Source organism: Artemia sp. Qi Xiang Cuo, chromosome 12 (genome assembly GCF_049724085.1).
Source record: "Artemia sp. Qi Xiang Cuo chromosome 12, ASM4972408v1, whole genome shotgun sequence".
NCBI lineage: Eukaryota > Metazoa > Arthropoda > Branchiopoda > Anostraca > Artemiidae > Artemia > Artemia sp. Qi Xiang Cuo.
The window spans coordinates 43,566,972-43,584,041 of NC_142805.1; the positions used below are offsets into that span (position 1 = coordinate 43,566,972).

A 17,070-nucleotide genomic window follows, 5' to 3' on the forward strand; every position below is an offset into this window, starting at 1 on the left:
ATGAACGGCTAAGAAATCTAGCTCAGAAAAGACAAAAATACCAAACCACACATCCCAATCATAGGTTTCAGTAAACACACACCTAGGAATGGCCAATAAATCCAGCTCTGAAAAGTCAAAATAGCAAACTACGTATCTCAAATCATAGGTTTCAGTAAACACACACCAACGAAAGACTAATAAACCTAGCTCAGAAAAGTCAAAAATAGCAAACTACTCAACCCAAACTATAGGTTTCAGACAAAATTCACCTACGAAATACTAGAAAACCTTAGCTCAGAAAAGCCTGAAATAGCAAACTACACATCCCAAATCATAATTTTCTGACAACACATACCTATGAAAGGCTAAAAAACCTAGCTCAGAAAAGTCGAAAATAGCAAACTACACATCCCAAATCATAGGTTTCAGACATCACACACCTATGAAAGACTAAGAAATCCAACTCAGAAAAGCCCGAAATAGTAATTTACATATCCCAAATCATAAGTTTCAGACAGCATTCACCTACGAAATACTAAGAAACCTTAGCTCAGAAAAGTCTGAAATAGCCAACTACTCATCCCAAACTCGAAGTTTCAGACACCAAACACCTATGAGTGACTAAGAATCCTAGCTATGAAAAGTCCAAAAAGCAAACTATACCTCCCAAATCATAATTTTCTGAAAGGACACACCTATGATAGGCTAAGAAATCTAGCTCAGAAAAGTCAAAAATATCAAATTAACCATCCCAAATCATAGGTTTTAGTCAACACACGCCTACGAAAGGCTAAGAAATCCAGCTCAGAAAAGTAAAAAATAGCAACCCACTCATCCCAAATCATAGGTTTCAGACACCACACACCTACGAACGACTAAGAAATCCGGTTATGAAAATTCAGAAAGGGAAATTACAATAGCCCAAATCATAGGTTTCAGACATCACGCGCCTATGAAAGACTAAGAAATCCAACTCAGAAAAGCCCGAAATAGTAATTTACATATCCCAAATCATAAGTTTCAGACAGCATTCACCTACGAAATACTAAGAAACCTTATCTCAGAAAAGTCTGAAATAGCCAACTACTCATCCCAAACTCGAAGTTTCAGACAACAAACACCTATGAGTGACTAAGAATCCTAGCTCTGAAAAGTCCAAAAAGCAAACTATACCTCCCAAATCATAATTTTCTGAAAGGACACACCTATGAAAGGCTAAGAAATCTAGCTCAGAAAAGTCAAAAATAGCAAATTAACCATCCCAAATCATAGGTTTCAGTCAACACACACCTACGAATGGCTAAAGAAATCCTGCTCAGAAAAGTCAAAAAATAGCAACCCACACATCCCAAATCATAGGTTTCAGACACCACACACCTACGAAAGACTAAGAAATCCAGTTATGAAAAGTCGGAAATATCAAATTACATATAACAAATCAGATTTGTCAGACAACACTCACATATGTGTGTGTGTGTGTGTGTGTTTGTGTGTGTGTGTGGTTGTGTTTGTAAGTGTATATTTATATGTATGTGTGTGTGTATTTGTGTGTCTATGTGTGTGTGTATGTGTGTGTGTTTGTTTGTATGTGTGTGTGTGTAATTGTGTGTGTATGTGTGTGTGTGTGTGTATGTGTGTGTATGTGTGTATGTATGTGTATGTATATGTGTGTGTGTATGTATGTGTGTGTGTGTGTATGTATGTATGTGTGTGTGTGTGTGTTGGGTTGTGTGGGTGTGTGTGTCTGTGTGTGATAGTGTGTGTGTTAGTGACTCTTTGTGTGTTTTAGTGTGTGTGTTTGTGTGTGTGTTTGTGTGTCGGTGTGTGTTTGTATGTGTGTGTGTGTGTGTATGTTTTTGTATGTGTATGTTTGTATGTGTGTGTGTGTGTGTGTGTGTGTGTGTGTGTGTGTGTGTGTGTGTGTGTGTGTGTGTGTGTGTGTGTGTGTGTGTGTGTGTGTGTGTGTGTGTGTGTGTGTGTGTGTGTGTGTGTGTGTGTGTGTGTGTGTGTGTGTGTGTGTGTGTGTGTGTGTGTGTGTGTGTGTGTGTGTGTGTGTGTGTGTGTGTGTGTGTGTGTGTGTGTGTGTGTGTGTGTGTGTGTGTGTGTGTGTGTGTGTGTGTGTGTGTGTGTGTGTGTGTGTGTGTGTGTGTGTGTGTGTGTGTGTGTGTGTGTGTGTGTGTGTGTGTGTGTGTGTGTGTGTGTGTGTGTTGTTGTTGTTGTTGTTGTTTTTTTTGTGTTGTGTGTGTGTGTGTGTGTGTGTGTGTGTGTGTGTGTGTGTGTGTGTGTGTGTGTGTGTGTGTGTGTGTGTGTGTGTGTGTGTGTGTGTGTGTGTGTGTGTATGTGTGTGTGTGTGTGTGTGTGTGTGTGTGTGTGTGTGTGTGTGTGTGTGTCTTATCCCGGCAGCGCTTCTCTGGTCCGGGGGACCTTTGGGGGCCGGGGGAGGGCCTTTGGGGCAGAGGGAGGGCCTTTGGGCACAGGGAGGGCCTTTGGGGTCCTGGGGGACATCTGGGGACCGGTGGAGGGCCTTTGGGACCCCGTTGGTCCTTTGGGAGCTCGATGGGCCTTTGGGGGGCCCGGGGATGGCCTTTGGGGGTCTGGGTGGGCCTTTGGGGCATAGGGAGGGCCTTTGGGTGCCTGGGGGACATTTGGGGACCGGTGGAGGGCCTTTGGGACCCCGTTGGTCCTTTGGGAGCCCGGGGGACCTTTGAGGACCAGGGGAGGGCCGTGGGGGGCCGGGGGGCCAGTTGGGGCCCGGGGGAGGGCCTTTGGGACCCCGTTGGTCCTTTGGGAGCTCGATGGGCCTTTGGGGGGCCCGGGGATGGTCTTTGGGGGTCTGGGTGGGCCTTTGGGGGCGCCGGTGGCCCTTTGGGAGCTTGGGGGCCTTTGAGGGTCTGGGGGACAGTTGGGGGCCTGGGGGACATTTGGGGACCGGTGGAGGGCCTTTGGGAGCTTGGGGGGCTTTTGAGGACCGGGGGCTTCCTTCGGGGTTGGGGTAGGAGGATTGGAACCCTTTGGGGTTGGGTTAGAGGACCTCACAACACTGTTCAAATGAAACTTGTGTATTATAACGACCACACTCAAAACCTCTTCCAAAATCTCTTCAAAAATCTTCTTTTAAAATGTCTCTATCTGTTTCGCCGAAATAGTTCCATAACCTGTCTAAAACGGTTTCGCCCAAATAATCCCTAAACGTAAATTCAACGTGTTCCTTTGTTATTGGCATCTCTGCGCTAACGCATTTCAAATTAATAAGAAACCTTTTCGCGCGCTAAAACAATTCATCGCTAAGATGTTTCTTGCCTAATTGTTTCCATGGCCTTTGGTTATTAATATCCTTTGGAGTTCGACCAAAAGAGTTGTTCCCGAGGCAAAGACATTAATGATTTGGATCTATTCCTGGAGAAATGTTTCTAGGGCGAAAATTTTTAAAGTCTGACAGATGATGTCATTGATTGATTGATCTGTCAAGAAAGGGGAAATTAATTTGTTGTTTCTAAGGGGAATTATTGATTCACGATAGGTGAATTGAGGTCGACAGCACAGGTGTTCCAAATTCCGGAAAACTCATAACATTGCCTAGAGCAACAACAACAAATACTATTTCTGGACACCATGACATTCGCCTCGAGCATGTACATGACCAAAACAATAACAAGTATTATTTCTGGATCATAACATTTGCTGAGAGCGTGCACTTACAACACCAAATAAATCGACCTTGACATTCGCTGAGAGCGTGCACTTACAACAACAACAACAAATAAATCGACCTTGGAAAAAGAGGTCATTGACCCCATTAACCACGTGTTCTCCCTAATGACTCTATGCCTATATATGGAGCCCCGTCCGTATTCTATGCCCATATTTGGTGCCCTGTTCGGACCTCCTGACCCCTCTCTACTGTCGTCCACAAGAAACCCAAAGTTGAAGCCAAAATTTAGACTTAGAATGGGTATCCACTAACGCTGGATTTTCAGACCAGCCTGGAAGGGTATGATGACGGGGTCTACTTAGAGGGACGGCAGCTTTTTCAGCACAGCGAAGCGCATGGCCAATTTCTGCGCAATAAAAGTCAACTGATAGTTGTGTTTCCTCCCTTGAAAGAGCAGTTAATCCAGAGAGAAGATGGAAAGGGACACGGATCTTACTAAGGATCTTCTTTCGTGGCGGCTTCTTCTTGAAATAAAACAGGGTTAATTTTACGCCAATCACGGCGAGACCTAGGAGGTGTTTTTGAAGTTGTTTGCGTTTGTGTATCTGAGCTGTGGCAAAGAATATCGGCTGAGAACAGTATTAATAAGTGATCAGACAGCTGAAAATCAAGCACAACCTTGACAGGTGAAATCCTGAAATTTGGGGACGCAACGACGTGATCGAGATCTGATGTAGACATTTAGGTGTGTACATGTCTAAAATTTAAATATTTGTACTTGAGGTCAAACTGGTCTCCAAAAATACTAAGCAACAACATAGAACGTAAAGACTTAGATAAGAGCGGTTCATTCAAGTCGCAATTGAAGTCACCAACTAGTATGCATTCAAGGCTTAAGGATCTAATATGGTTAATACACTGTCCGAGTTTATTACTAGAATAAGTGAAAGTGTGCTCCGAACATTCATCATGGTAATTTGTAGGCAAACATACATTAATAAAAACATAGCCCTCAACAAGAATCGCTAGAAAATTATCATTGACTTCAAATACACTAGATCTTAGAGTCGAACGAACGAAAGTGGCAATACCACCGGAGGGTCCCCCTTTTCCACTTAGCTGCTTCGCTGAAACTGAATATACCGATACTGAACTATTAAAACTAAGAATACTTTTACTGCAGCTTGTGACGAAATGTTCTTGTAAACAGACAACTTCATTTTGCTCAAAAACAACATCTAAGATCGGAATTTTATTCGTGAACGAGCCATTAATGTTCCACGATAAACATTTAACTGCATAAGCTTCAGATGTCATTTCTTTTGTGGATTACTATTTAAGGGACATTTTACACTGTAACACGTGCGACTGCCGATTTTGCATTCAACGCAGAATGTCGGTGTCTGCATGATTCATCTCGCGTAGAACGATGTTCACTTGAGGCACATCTAGAGCATACAGGTTCAGCCGTACACTGGGAAGCGAGATGACCGATTTTGTGACAGTTATAGCATCGTCTTGGCAAGAACTTAAACGGATCAGCAGGTAGACGCTCGTAGCCGATAATCACCGAAACACTCAGAAATATATATATATATATATATATATATATATATATATATGTGTGTGTGTGTGTGTGTGTGTCTGTGAGTGTGTATATATGTATGTATCCATATATATATATATATATATATATATGTGTGTGTGTGTGTGTGTGTCTGTGAGTGTGTAAATGTATGTTCCCATATATATATATATATATATATATATATATATATATATATATATATATATATATATATATATATATATATATGATATATATATATATATATATATATATATATATATATATATATATATATATATATATATATATATATATATATATATATATATATATATACGAGTATATATGTGTGTGTGTGTGTGAGTGTGTAAATGTATGTTCCCAAAAAATGCTTTAAGATCTTCCTTTCACTCGCCTTCACCATCCTAAAGAAGTGTGATACACCCTTTGACATTAGGCACATGGACATTTTTTAGAATTAACATAGGAAAAATCCTTGTCTATGGCGAAAAAACGACTGTTATTTTACAAATTTATCTAAGCTATTTTTGGCATTCTTAACACCCTTAACTTACATTGCATGATATAGGAAATGCTGCAAATAGCTGTTAATCATGCATTCACGGATAGGAGAAAAACAAATCCCGCAGTTAGTGTGAAATGGGAAGTGTATGCAACTCTGGGCTATTAGGATATCCCTTGGGATTTTTGGATACGCATAAAGCTAAAGGGGGAAGATTCTAAATTAAATGATAGAAAAGTACTTTGTTCTGTACCGTGGCGTGACTCTCTATTTTTAAAAGCGATCGAAACACGCTTAATGATCTGGATTAATATTGCGTTCAATCTCAAACAAGGCTGGTAATTTTCAAACAGTTCTTGGTAACTAGAAAACTAAAACAATAATTTGGGTAACAATGTATATACCGACAGAACTTACTTTCCATGATGATTCCAAATATACGAAATTGCATAATGATTAAAGTTACCCACCAAACGTTATTAGAACAGGAAGATCTTTATAATTTTAGAAAAAGAGAGAAAGACCCCCCTCCCCCAAAGGAAGGGTAAGATCGATCAAGGTCATTTGGTCAATTTATCATACCACAGAATCCTAAAAGTAAGGTTTCAAGCTCATATCTACAAAATACGGAAAATGGCATTTTGCCCAGGATGTATGGTCACGATTAGAAAGTCAAAGGTCATAGAAAACAGGGGAGGGCCCAATTTGACAGGAATTAAAAGTCTTATTTAAAAGTAATAAAGGATATCCCCAAAGTAAAGGGATAATTTCTGCCATTTTCTGGCGGAAAACAACAATTTTGGTAAGGAAAGGGCCAAGATGCTATTAAATGAAAATTCTGTGATAGCCAATAGATTTAGAAGGGAAAAAGTATTTATATAGCATCCAATTTTAGAGATCATATCACTGCGCGGTTGTATAGGCCTACTGTCCATAAGATAACCGGTTAGTATTAACTATTATTTTAAGCTTTATTGGACCGAGATGATTCATTTCAGGGCCCATTAGTTTATGTATAATAGTGTATCGTTTTGAACCAGCTATTACTAAGGAGTTCAGTGGATTTCCTCCTTCTATGTGTGTGTATATTTAGAAAGGGGGCTTGAAGAATCAAAATTGCATTTTTAACCTAAATTTTCTAACTTTATTGTGACTGGAACAAAAATTAGCATTTATATGCTTACCTGTTCATCAGCGTTAGTAGAAGATTCTAAATATGTTTAAATAACTACAATTAAATGGACAATAAAGTCAATCTTAAAATATACATAAATTACAGCAAATGAAAATAGTGTTGCCGTCCCTCAAATACCCCTCAATAGTTTCGGTTACTATTGAGCCGGGTCTCTTATTACTTACACTTCGTTACCACGAACTGTTAGATAGAAATTCGCTTATATTAGCTGTCAAGCCTAAAAGGAGCTGTAATCACTATAACTAAAAATTAAACTTAAAATGACCAACAATTAAAATGGACAACAAAGCCAAACTTAAAATATACATAAATTACAACAAATGAAAATAGTGTTGCCGTCCCTCAAATATCCCAAAAGGTGTGAACGCCGTTTGCACTTTAATGAAAAAAAAAATATTTTACATGTAGTTTTATTTTTCACTATAAGCTAAAAATTTAATGCTGCTCAAACCTCTTTTTTCCGATACCTTTATATTTGCAAAAATCCATGTAATTGTATGAGTCTAGTGTAAAATATATTGTCATTAAGAATATCAACTTCTAAAAATATTACTTTCTAATATACAAAAAATTAAGACATTTGGGTGTTTTCAGTAGATTGCCAGTACAAAAAACTGGTAATAATTCATTTATTTGTACTGTTTTAAAAACACCTTATTTTCGTCAACGATTTCTTTATTTTAAATCCTGCCTTTCCTTACATAGCAAAAAAAAAAAAAAAAAACAATGCAAAATAAAACTGTCAATTTAATCTATCTATTTAGCGGTAATTAAAATCAGTTTTTGGTAACAAGGGCTAGGCCTTTTTTTTACCTAATGTAAGGGCAGTAGTTTGCTAAATTCGGTACCCAAGAATTTCAAAAGCTTTCTAAAATCGGGGACGCTGATTGCAATTTTAGTTTCCATGAAAATGATTAATAATTTAGAAACGACTGTACAAGGAAGAAATAAGTTATTAATATATATGGAGGACAACTGAGAACAAATCACTGTTGTTGTGCTACTTCCACCTCCTTTCTACAAAACCAAAAACTTAAAGTGATAAGAACTTAGAAAACGATGTTTTTTTTTTGGATATATATATATATATATATATATATATATATATATATATATATATATATATATATATATATATATATATATATATATATATATATATATATATATATATATATATATATATATATATATATATATATATATATGTGTGTGTATATATATGAATATATATCCATGGTTTTTAAAAGCGAGAAAAAAGAAGGGAAAAGTTAAACCTTGGAAACAAATTAAAAAAGTCGTTGAAGCTGAAAACTTATGTAATTGATTCAGTCTCTTAAGAGCACACAGAGTTCCTTAAGTTCAGAGAGAAAATATCATATTCTATTTTATTTACTGGATTTTCTACTACACTGGAATTGGAATAGTTGGAATTATCATCCCGACTTAGATGCCCTTTGGTCCCGATATTGGCAGGCAGTGACCCTGATTTTAAAAGGTAAAGAGCACCGTCCCGCGTACTAAGACGTGATTTTATTAAGAGCTTCTAGTTAGTTATGAGCACAAACATTCTAGACTTTTAGGAGACTACGGGTAAATAATATTTGTGGTCCATCTTAAGCTTGTATTGATTTTCCATTTTAATTTTTTCTCGTTTATAGCATTATTTCAAGGTTTTCAAACATTTTTTTTAATTTTTTCAGTCTTTCATAAAAAAATTTCACTAACAAGTTGTTTTCTTAGATTTTTAATTTTATATTCAAAGGTTTTCTAAACATGACAGAGGCCCCCTTAAAACTCTACTCCTTATGCCAAAGTTTAACTTTTGCACGAGAATGCTACGCCGATGAAAATAATCCATGAAACGTTATACCCTTTAAACGTCTATTTTTATTGAAGGAGGGTTCGCATTGACAGTAAATGATGCAAGCTCATATTAACTGAATTTTCAAAGGAAGAGTGGTTCATTGGACTTGCCCCTATCAGGCTTTGTGAAGGTAAGCTTTTAAATTCGATCTTTTATTTTTTTCATAAGGATAACTATAGTAAGAAAGGAGTCATAACATCTTCAGGGTTCAGCTTTAACTTCAAGTCTATATGTATTGTCCCAAGCGATAGGAAGCTCGGAGATAAATCCCTGGTATATATATTCTAAGGACACCTCCAAAGAAGCTAAAAAACTGAGACTAAAAATGCAATCTTTTATGCATTAGGCATCCTTCACCGACGAACTATCAGTATAACCCTCCCCCGATATTGGTTTGTAACCATTCATGTGGCTTAACTATCAAAAATACTCCATATATATTCCATATAATAATAACCGTTCATTTTGTATTGACTGTTTATGCGCTTAAAGGCTAGGCACACGTAGCTGATTTCGGAAACCGATTTCAGCATCACTAGACAAACGATAGCGGTAAGAAAAATTTGTTGAAAGAAAAGTTTATTGCACAAAATTTTCAAAACAAAAAATCATGGACACAAACAGTCAACTGGAGTTTATTGATAGTTGCATAATTGATCTCAACGTAATTATCAGTTTAGTCCTCAGCTCAGTAGCGGGGTCTTTCACCACATACATCTCTGGCTGACTGTTTATTTGTATCCCTATTTTTATGTGATGATAATGATGAAAATCGGCGTTGATTTGTAAATGGGCGCCGAAAACTAGAAAATTTTATAAGCTCAAATCAACGATGATTTCTCTTAAAATCGGCGCTGATTTGGAAATCAGTTCCCGAATTGAGCTACGTGTGTCCAGCCCTTTAGGGACGAAAATAAGACCATATGACCACACAGCCTAAAATATTGGGAGGCTACGCAAATAATTTTCCAATTGTTCTAAACCAATTGGATATGTCAGAGTTTCCACTCGATAGTATTTTGGTATTAATAGAGCCAACCTTGTTGTTTTGCGGTACCTAATTGTAGAAATTCTAGTAGGTTCTCTATTATACTTTAAAGGAGACAAGAAACTTGATTTCTGTTCAACAAATATCCCACCAAATATCCTACAACTTCTGGTTCGACACAATCACCCCTGTTGCAAAAAAACGGAGCAGAAAACAACAAACAATTGACAACTTATGACCAAGCTTTTCAAAAAAATAAACCTTCTTTTATTTTCGTATGTAGAGACACTGTGTATGTTGAGAAATGAAATTCGGGTTAGAGACAAAATTTGAGGAAATATGATTCAAGAAGAATTGGAATTTGGAATATCAAAACTATACACCCAAGCACCTCATGACAGCACAGTATCTTCTAAATCATCCGTACGGATTTTTTTTTCTTTATGGAATTTTATTTCCTTCAAAAAATAAAATACACTTCTTATTACGTTTATTTGCTTGTAAATATTTAACAAATTTGATGAGCATTGGTTTTGTTCGCTAAAGTCATTTCCATTTTTTTTTTTTTTTTTTTGCGGAAGCTTCTTGAAGATACACAATTTTGTCTATGGACCCTGATGTTCAAATTCTATTATATTATTCTACAGCACTTTATTCTCCTCGTTTTCTTCTTTCTTCGCGATTTTATGATTCTTTATATATATATATATATATATATATATATATATATATATATATATATATATATATATATATATATATATATATATATATATATATATATATATATATATATATATATATATATATATATATATATATATATATATATATATATATATATATAATATAAATATATATATATATATATATATATATATATATATATATATATATATATATATATATATATATATATATATATATATATATATATATATATATATATATATATATATATATATATATATATATATATATATATATATATATATATATATATATATATATATATATATATATATATATATATATATATATATATATATATATATATACATATATGTATATATATGTATGTATGTATATATATATATATATATATATATATATATATATATATATATATATATATTATATATATATATATATATATATATATATATATATATATATATATATATATATTTAATAATTTTAAAATCCCACCTCCTCTCCTCTTGATGACATAAATAATCTTTTTCACTTAATTTCAAACTTTAATGTCACCTACACTAATTTAAAAACAAATTTTATTTTTTGATTTCAGCTTTATCTACAGCGATTTTATGCTTTATCTACAGCACTTAAATTATGGTATGAATTTTGTTATGGAGAATCTGGCATAATAAGCTACATAGGTCGAACCAATGTAGAAAAGGGCACCCGAAAATATTTGCCTCGGTAGGCTCAAGGTTACTGGAAGGGAGAAGTTCTTGCTTGCGCAAAAATTCTAAAAGGAACAAGAGTTTAAAGCATAATTTTCATTCTAAAAATACTATTTTTTCCCTGAAAATCATAACATTGGATCTGGATCTTGCAAAGAAAGAGGAATAAATATCCTGAAAGATTTAATGGCACTTATGATATCTAGCTTTATTCTTTCGGTTTCCTATCAAACAATAGACTTAGAACTTACTGCACTTGGAATATGCCATTTCCAACCACTGGCAATTTTGCTATCAAATTCTATATCATGACAAACATCTGGAAGCTGTTTTAGAGCTAGGAATGCTGTCAGACAGCAGCCACTCGTGAGCCAGATCGCCACAATGAATAATCCAAATCGACAAGGTGTAAAGTACCTCCTAAAATTATAAAAATAACAAATAAAATAGCGTCCTATAAATTTAATGCAGTTATATAGACTATATTCTGTCGTTACTGTTGCAATAGACAGTACTGAACGAACAGATACGCCAGCCCGAAACTTACAAGAACCAAACAAATGATACCCAGGGCATCTTAAGCGTCTTATCGAATATCAGCACTAGGTGATGTTACTAAAGAAGGGTATATTACTTACGAGGAACAATGGAATTCACCATATCTCTACTTTTATTTATCAAACAGTTCGTAGTGACGATCTATAAGTAAGGAGCGACTCCGCCCAATAGTAACCGAAACTCTAAATAAAAGGATTTTCACAACAAAAGATACATACAAAAATAATTGGCTTTTTATTCTGATTCCAAATATAAAAGATTCATTAAGTTTAATGTTACCTATCGAAAGCCACGAGCCTGAGAAAATTTCCCTGATTTTTGAAAAAGGGAGAAACATCCCCTAAAAGTCAAAGAATCTTATTGAAAATTACACCAGCAGATTCTGCTTAGCAAAAAACTATGCTGTAGAGTTTTCAAGCTCCAATCTTTAAAACGTAGAATTTCGTATTTTTTGCCCAAAGAATGATCACGAATCTGTGTTTATTTTATCCTTTTTTTGTTCTTAGGAGAGGTGATCGTATCGAACCAATGTCCCTAGAAGATCAGAATAGGGTTCATTTGAATGGAAATTAAAAATTCAAGTGTACTTTTTAGGTGACGAAAAATTTCGAGGGTAACTAACCCCTCCCCCCCCCCCTCTCATGCCTTTTTTTCCCAAAGTTATCCGATCAAAATTTCGAGATAGCCATTTTGTTATGTATACTTGAAAGATCCCATAAATATGTCTTTAGGTATGGTATGACCCCCCGCCCATAACCCCCGAAGGAACGGTCACAAGTTAGGAAATTTGCCTAATGCTTGAATATTGTATTTGTTATTGGGAAGTATACAGACATTTTTCAGGAGGGGGGAAGTCATGAGGATGGATTTTCTACGAGGACAATATTCCATTGAGATGGAAGTTTCTCGGGGTGGACTTTCCAGGGGTAATTTTGCACGGTGGAAATTTGCCAGAATTCATTTACGATGTTCGTTTTAATTGTCTTACTTTCTCGTTTGCGACCCCATTTTAAACTGGGAAATGCTATAGGGGAATTATCCGTAGGAAATTGTCAGCGGAGCTGGAATACTCTGGGGGATTTTTACGTGGAGGAGGATTGCCCGTGGGAGAAATTATCTATGGGGAAATTATCACCAGGAAAAACAATTCTATTGGGAAGATTTCTGTGAGAGAAACTTTCCTTGGGGGGCGGGGGGTTCTGAGAAAAATTTCCATACAGAAGGGACTCCGAAATGACCTTAAAAATTATCAGAAATTAAATCTTTTTTTTTTCAGATGAACTAAGTTAAGGAGCATTTTTCAGGTAGAATCGCCCGTAAGAAATTTTTCGAGGGGAAATTTGCAGCAAGGATGGAATTATCTGGGGTTAATTTCCCGGGGAGAAAGATTTCACGGGGGGGACTTTTTATGGAGGAACTTTTTATTGGGAGGATTTTCCACGGAGGAGGAGGGAGTGGATTTCCTTGGGATTATTTGAAAAACAATCAGAAATTTTAAACGAACAAAAATTATTCCGTATATGAGGGGGGGAGGTGACCCCTCCTCTATACACCACTCTTCACGCTAAAGTTTGGTCTTTTGTCTCAATTCTTTAAGAACGATTTTTGAAACACAAGGGCCATTTAATCAGAACCAGAACCTTTTTCTAAATTTACTAAAAACTTTAGCGTGAGGAGCGGGGTATAGAGGAGAGGACAGCCATCCTCATTTACAGAATAATTTCTGTTCGTTTTAAGTTTTAATTTTGCTCCTTAATTTTAGTATAAAAAACTTTTTTTTAATTAATGTATGGTACAGGCACTAATTTTAAGAGAAACATCCATTCTGAAAAACAAGACAAAAAAGTCAGAAGAAAATTCCTACGGGTATACCGACAAAGGCTATAATGTATAGCCTAGTTCTTGCAGACGCTAGATGACCAGAACTAGCTACCTCCACCATCGCAAAGAAAACTGATCCACGACTGCTGGCGTTTGCGGTGTTGGGCAGCTGTACTGTCACCTGCCGGACATGGCCAAAGCCTGGTTTATATTTTGTGTCGGGAAGTTAATATTTTTGCTCGCATGCGTGCATTTATCAATGAAAACCACAAAAATACTAGAGGACTGTAAAGAAACTAGGGTATAATTTCCCAAGAAAGTTGAAAACAGTGACGCTAATCGGGAGGAGGGAAAGCGCTGGTCACCCCGTGGGTTCTTGCTCTTTAGATTTTAAAAAGTATCTCCTTTGGCGTCTTCATTAAAAAGACCGTTTTTTCGGTGTTCTTACTGGAGAAAAAATAACACAAATACTACCCCTTACATTTAGAAAAATACATCCCCCCTCCATATTTTTATGAGTTGGTGTAACACTGGTTAAAAAGGAAATTACTTTTTAACAGTAAATCGTAGCTTTCGAAAAAGGTACTTGCTTTAAATTTACAGAGCAGGGTATGTGTTTTTTTAAACTTTTATTGCCTATTTTTTCCCCCGTTTCCAAGGATTCATCTCCACTAAGAGTAACTAACTATATTGCCGGCAAAAGAAAAAAAAAATCTTTGTCACAAGACTTTCGTGACCTTCGCAGTTTGTTAGTGTATTCCTCCCTAACAGTAGAAGACAACAAGTCTAACATGCACCTTTTAGAAATCTCTATTAGTAAAATCGATGAGAATGGGCCTCTTTACAGGAATGTAAATGAATAAAAGGGAGAAGGAGAAATTGTATTTTTCCTCTTACCCCATAGATATATTCATTTGTCCATGGTAAGTCGTTCAGTTATATTATATTAAGTGTAATCTTATACAATTAAACAAGCCTTCACACTAGGATAGCGTAAAAAGTCTTAAAACCTTTTTAGTCAGCGTTTAAATAATCATATTGATTGTGAACAAACTGTTTAAAAACTAAAAATGCAGAATGAAGATTGAGGTTCAAGCTCTGACCAAACTAAAGCAGCTTTATAGGAAAAGTTTACTAACTTAATTTCATGATTTGTGAATTGCTCATCCAGGGATTCGATATTGTTGCTGTTACTGACTTCTGGTATTTGACTCTTAAGTAATGTGACATAAACTGACGTTATATACAATTAAATCTAGAATCTAGAGAGCTAGAAATAGAACTAGAGTCTACTTAGCACTGCCTTTGCTGCAGACAATGTATATTGTGCGATGGGTAATTTATAAGCTTTAGGAAGAAGGCAAACCTATTGTAATATTTTAAATTGAACACTGAGAGCATACATAGTCCTGTATGATCAAAAGCTATATGCCTTCTTCATTCCTTAAATTCCCAAAAATTACACAAATGTTGATCACATGGAAATGCTCGATTGGTCATAGAATAATGGAAGAGGGCTTATATGCACCGAAGTTGCGAGTTCGAGTACCCGTTTTACGAGTGGAAAGTGATTGAAGGGTAGCATGATTCTCTCCTTACCTTTTATTCGGTGTCCTGTCATGGTAAAACGTAAAGTGAGGCTGAAAATCAAAATAGTTCTTACAATACGAGTGACAGAAATACACATTTTCTATTTTTCCAAGGGGTACTGTTGCCCTATTGACCAACCCTCACCCACTCCTCCACTTTTTAACGCATAAACTCAGTTTTACCCTAAACTTCAAGAACTCTGGTTCTCACTAAAACCGAGCCTTTGGTATCAGAATCGATGTTCTATGGGTTTCACTCCTAAAAAAAAAGAAAAAAAAACATCCGGGATCTTTCTTCTTGGATTTGTTTTTTTTCAAAATTCTACGTTTTTGTAGATAGGAATAAGGTTTTTCTTACTCATGAGTATGGAAACGCTCTCTTATAGGGGTGTGTAAAACCTCCTTAGCAAGGAATTCTCTTATATGCTGAGTCTAATGATACGATTTTCACTAAGAGCACTTGCCATTTTTGGAGTGTTTCCTTCATTTCACAAAAATCCAGCAAATTTTCTGAGGCTCATAGCGTCTATTCTATTCAATGTTGTTTTGTTTTTGTCTATTCCATATATTCTACATGTATTTTGATATATAGGTGGCAGGGCTGCATCCTGTGTTTTTTGTCGCGGGGGGGGGTATTTTTTCAGGGTTTACCAAAAAACTTCAAAAAACGCATCAAACATTTGTTTATAAGAATTTCCGTTACGTTTTTACGAGTTGGAAAAACATTTAGGGATGGTGATCATTCAGTCCCCCTGAGTACGGCCGTAGAATATTCCAGAATCCCCTCTTTTCTTCATTTTTTTAGAGTCTTTCAATTTTCCTTTGGCTGCTCAATTTTACATCAGGAGAGAATTTTCAGGGGGAATACTTTGCAAGGGTAGGGGAATTTTTCTGTGGGAAATTTTCTGTGATGGAATTTTCCAGGAGGGGGAATTTTCTGCAAGTGGAACTTTCCGGAAGAATACGTGTACCCCATGTAAAACCGGGGGTGCCAAAAGGTACCCTTAATATGGTCCTAGGGTACCTGGGTATGCAAGTTGCTACACAGACTTTAGTAAGCTTTGTGTCCTAAAATTAGAGAGCTGCTATCCTATTTCTAGATCCCAAGGAACAATCCTCTTCAGATAAAATAATTTGATTGGAAAGTTAATTAGTGTTTCTTCTAAAAATACCAAAGAAAATACTTTGAATTCATAACTTGACTCATTTCGTAAAAGCTAAATTCCAAGTTCATTCCACTTGTCCCTATTCTTTTTAACTGTGGTTCTCAAACTTATTTCGACGCTGCGCCCCCGCCCTTTTTTTTAACCACATTACGATTTAGGTACCCCTCCTCAGTTATTGTACTAAGAAATACTAAGTAAACTATAGCTAAAATATAAATAAAATTGCCTGTTCTTTTTTTAAAGGGTTGTTTTATTTTTCTTTCTGTTGGCCGGCCATGTACCCCCTAAAAATTGCTGCGTACTCTCAAGGGTTACGCGTACCACAGTTTGAGAACCATTGCTTTAGAAGAAAGCTTAATTGTCCCTAAAAGACGTAGTAGGGCTATAACTGAGGTTAAAGTTCAGGGGGTACAATTAATTTCTGGTGAAACTAAGAGAATCTTTATATTACAGTTATAAATTGAAAATATTTCCTCGCATAGTTCTGTTTATTTTTGGCGGGGAAAGAAGTCTTGAATCATAGTACAAAAATGGGCTTTGATATGTATCATATGCGGTAATAAAGTTTTCCTGCATGAAATGACGGTACCTGAAGAACCACAAGGTTTTTTTTCATTTATTCTAGTTATAAACAAGCCCTTTATTATACCCTGCTTTAAAACCTTTAAGCTTTAAAACCTGCTTTAAAACCTTTTTTACGGTTGTACCGTTCCATAGTCTTGGGACGATCTT

General features: G+C 35.9%; 1 protein-coding gene across 1 annotated transcript in view; it reads right to left on the reverse strand.

The window, feature by feature from the left end:
- The window catches only part of LOC148946153 (histamine H2 receptor-like), a 312,118-nt gene that overhangs the window by 123,136 nt on the left and 171,912 nt on the right, over nucleotides 1-17,070 (reverse strand). Inside the window, exon 4 of the mRNA XM_089097827.1 lies at nucleotides 11,456-11,624. Within this exon, the coding sequence (XP_088953953.1) occupies nucleotides 11,456-11,624 (169 nt within the window). The remainder of the gene's footprint in view (nucleotides 1-11,455; nucleotides 11,625-17,070) is intronic.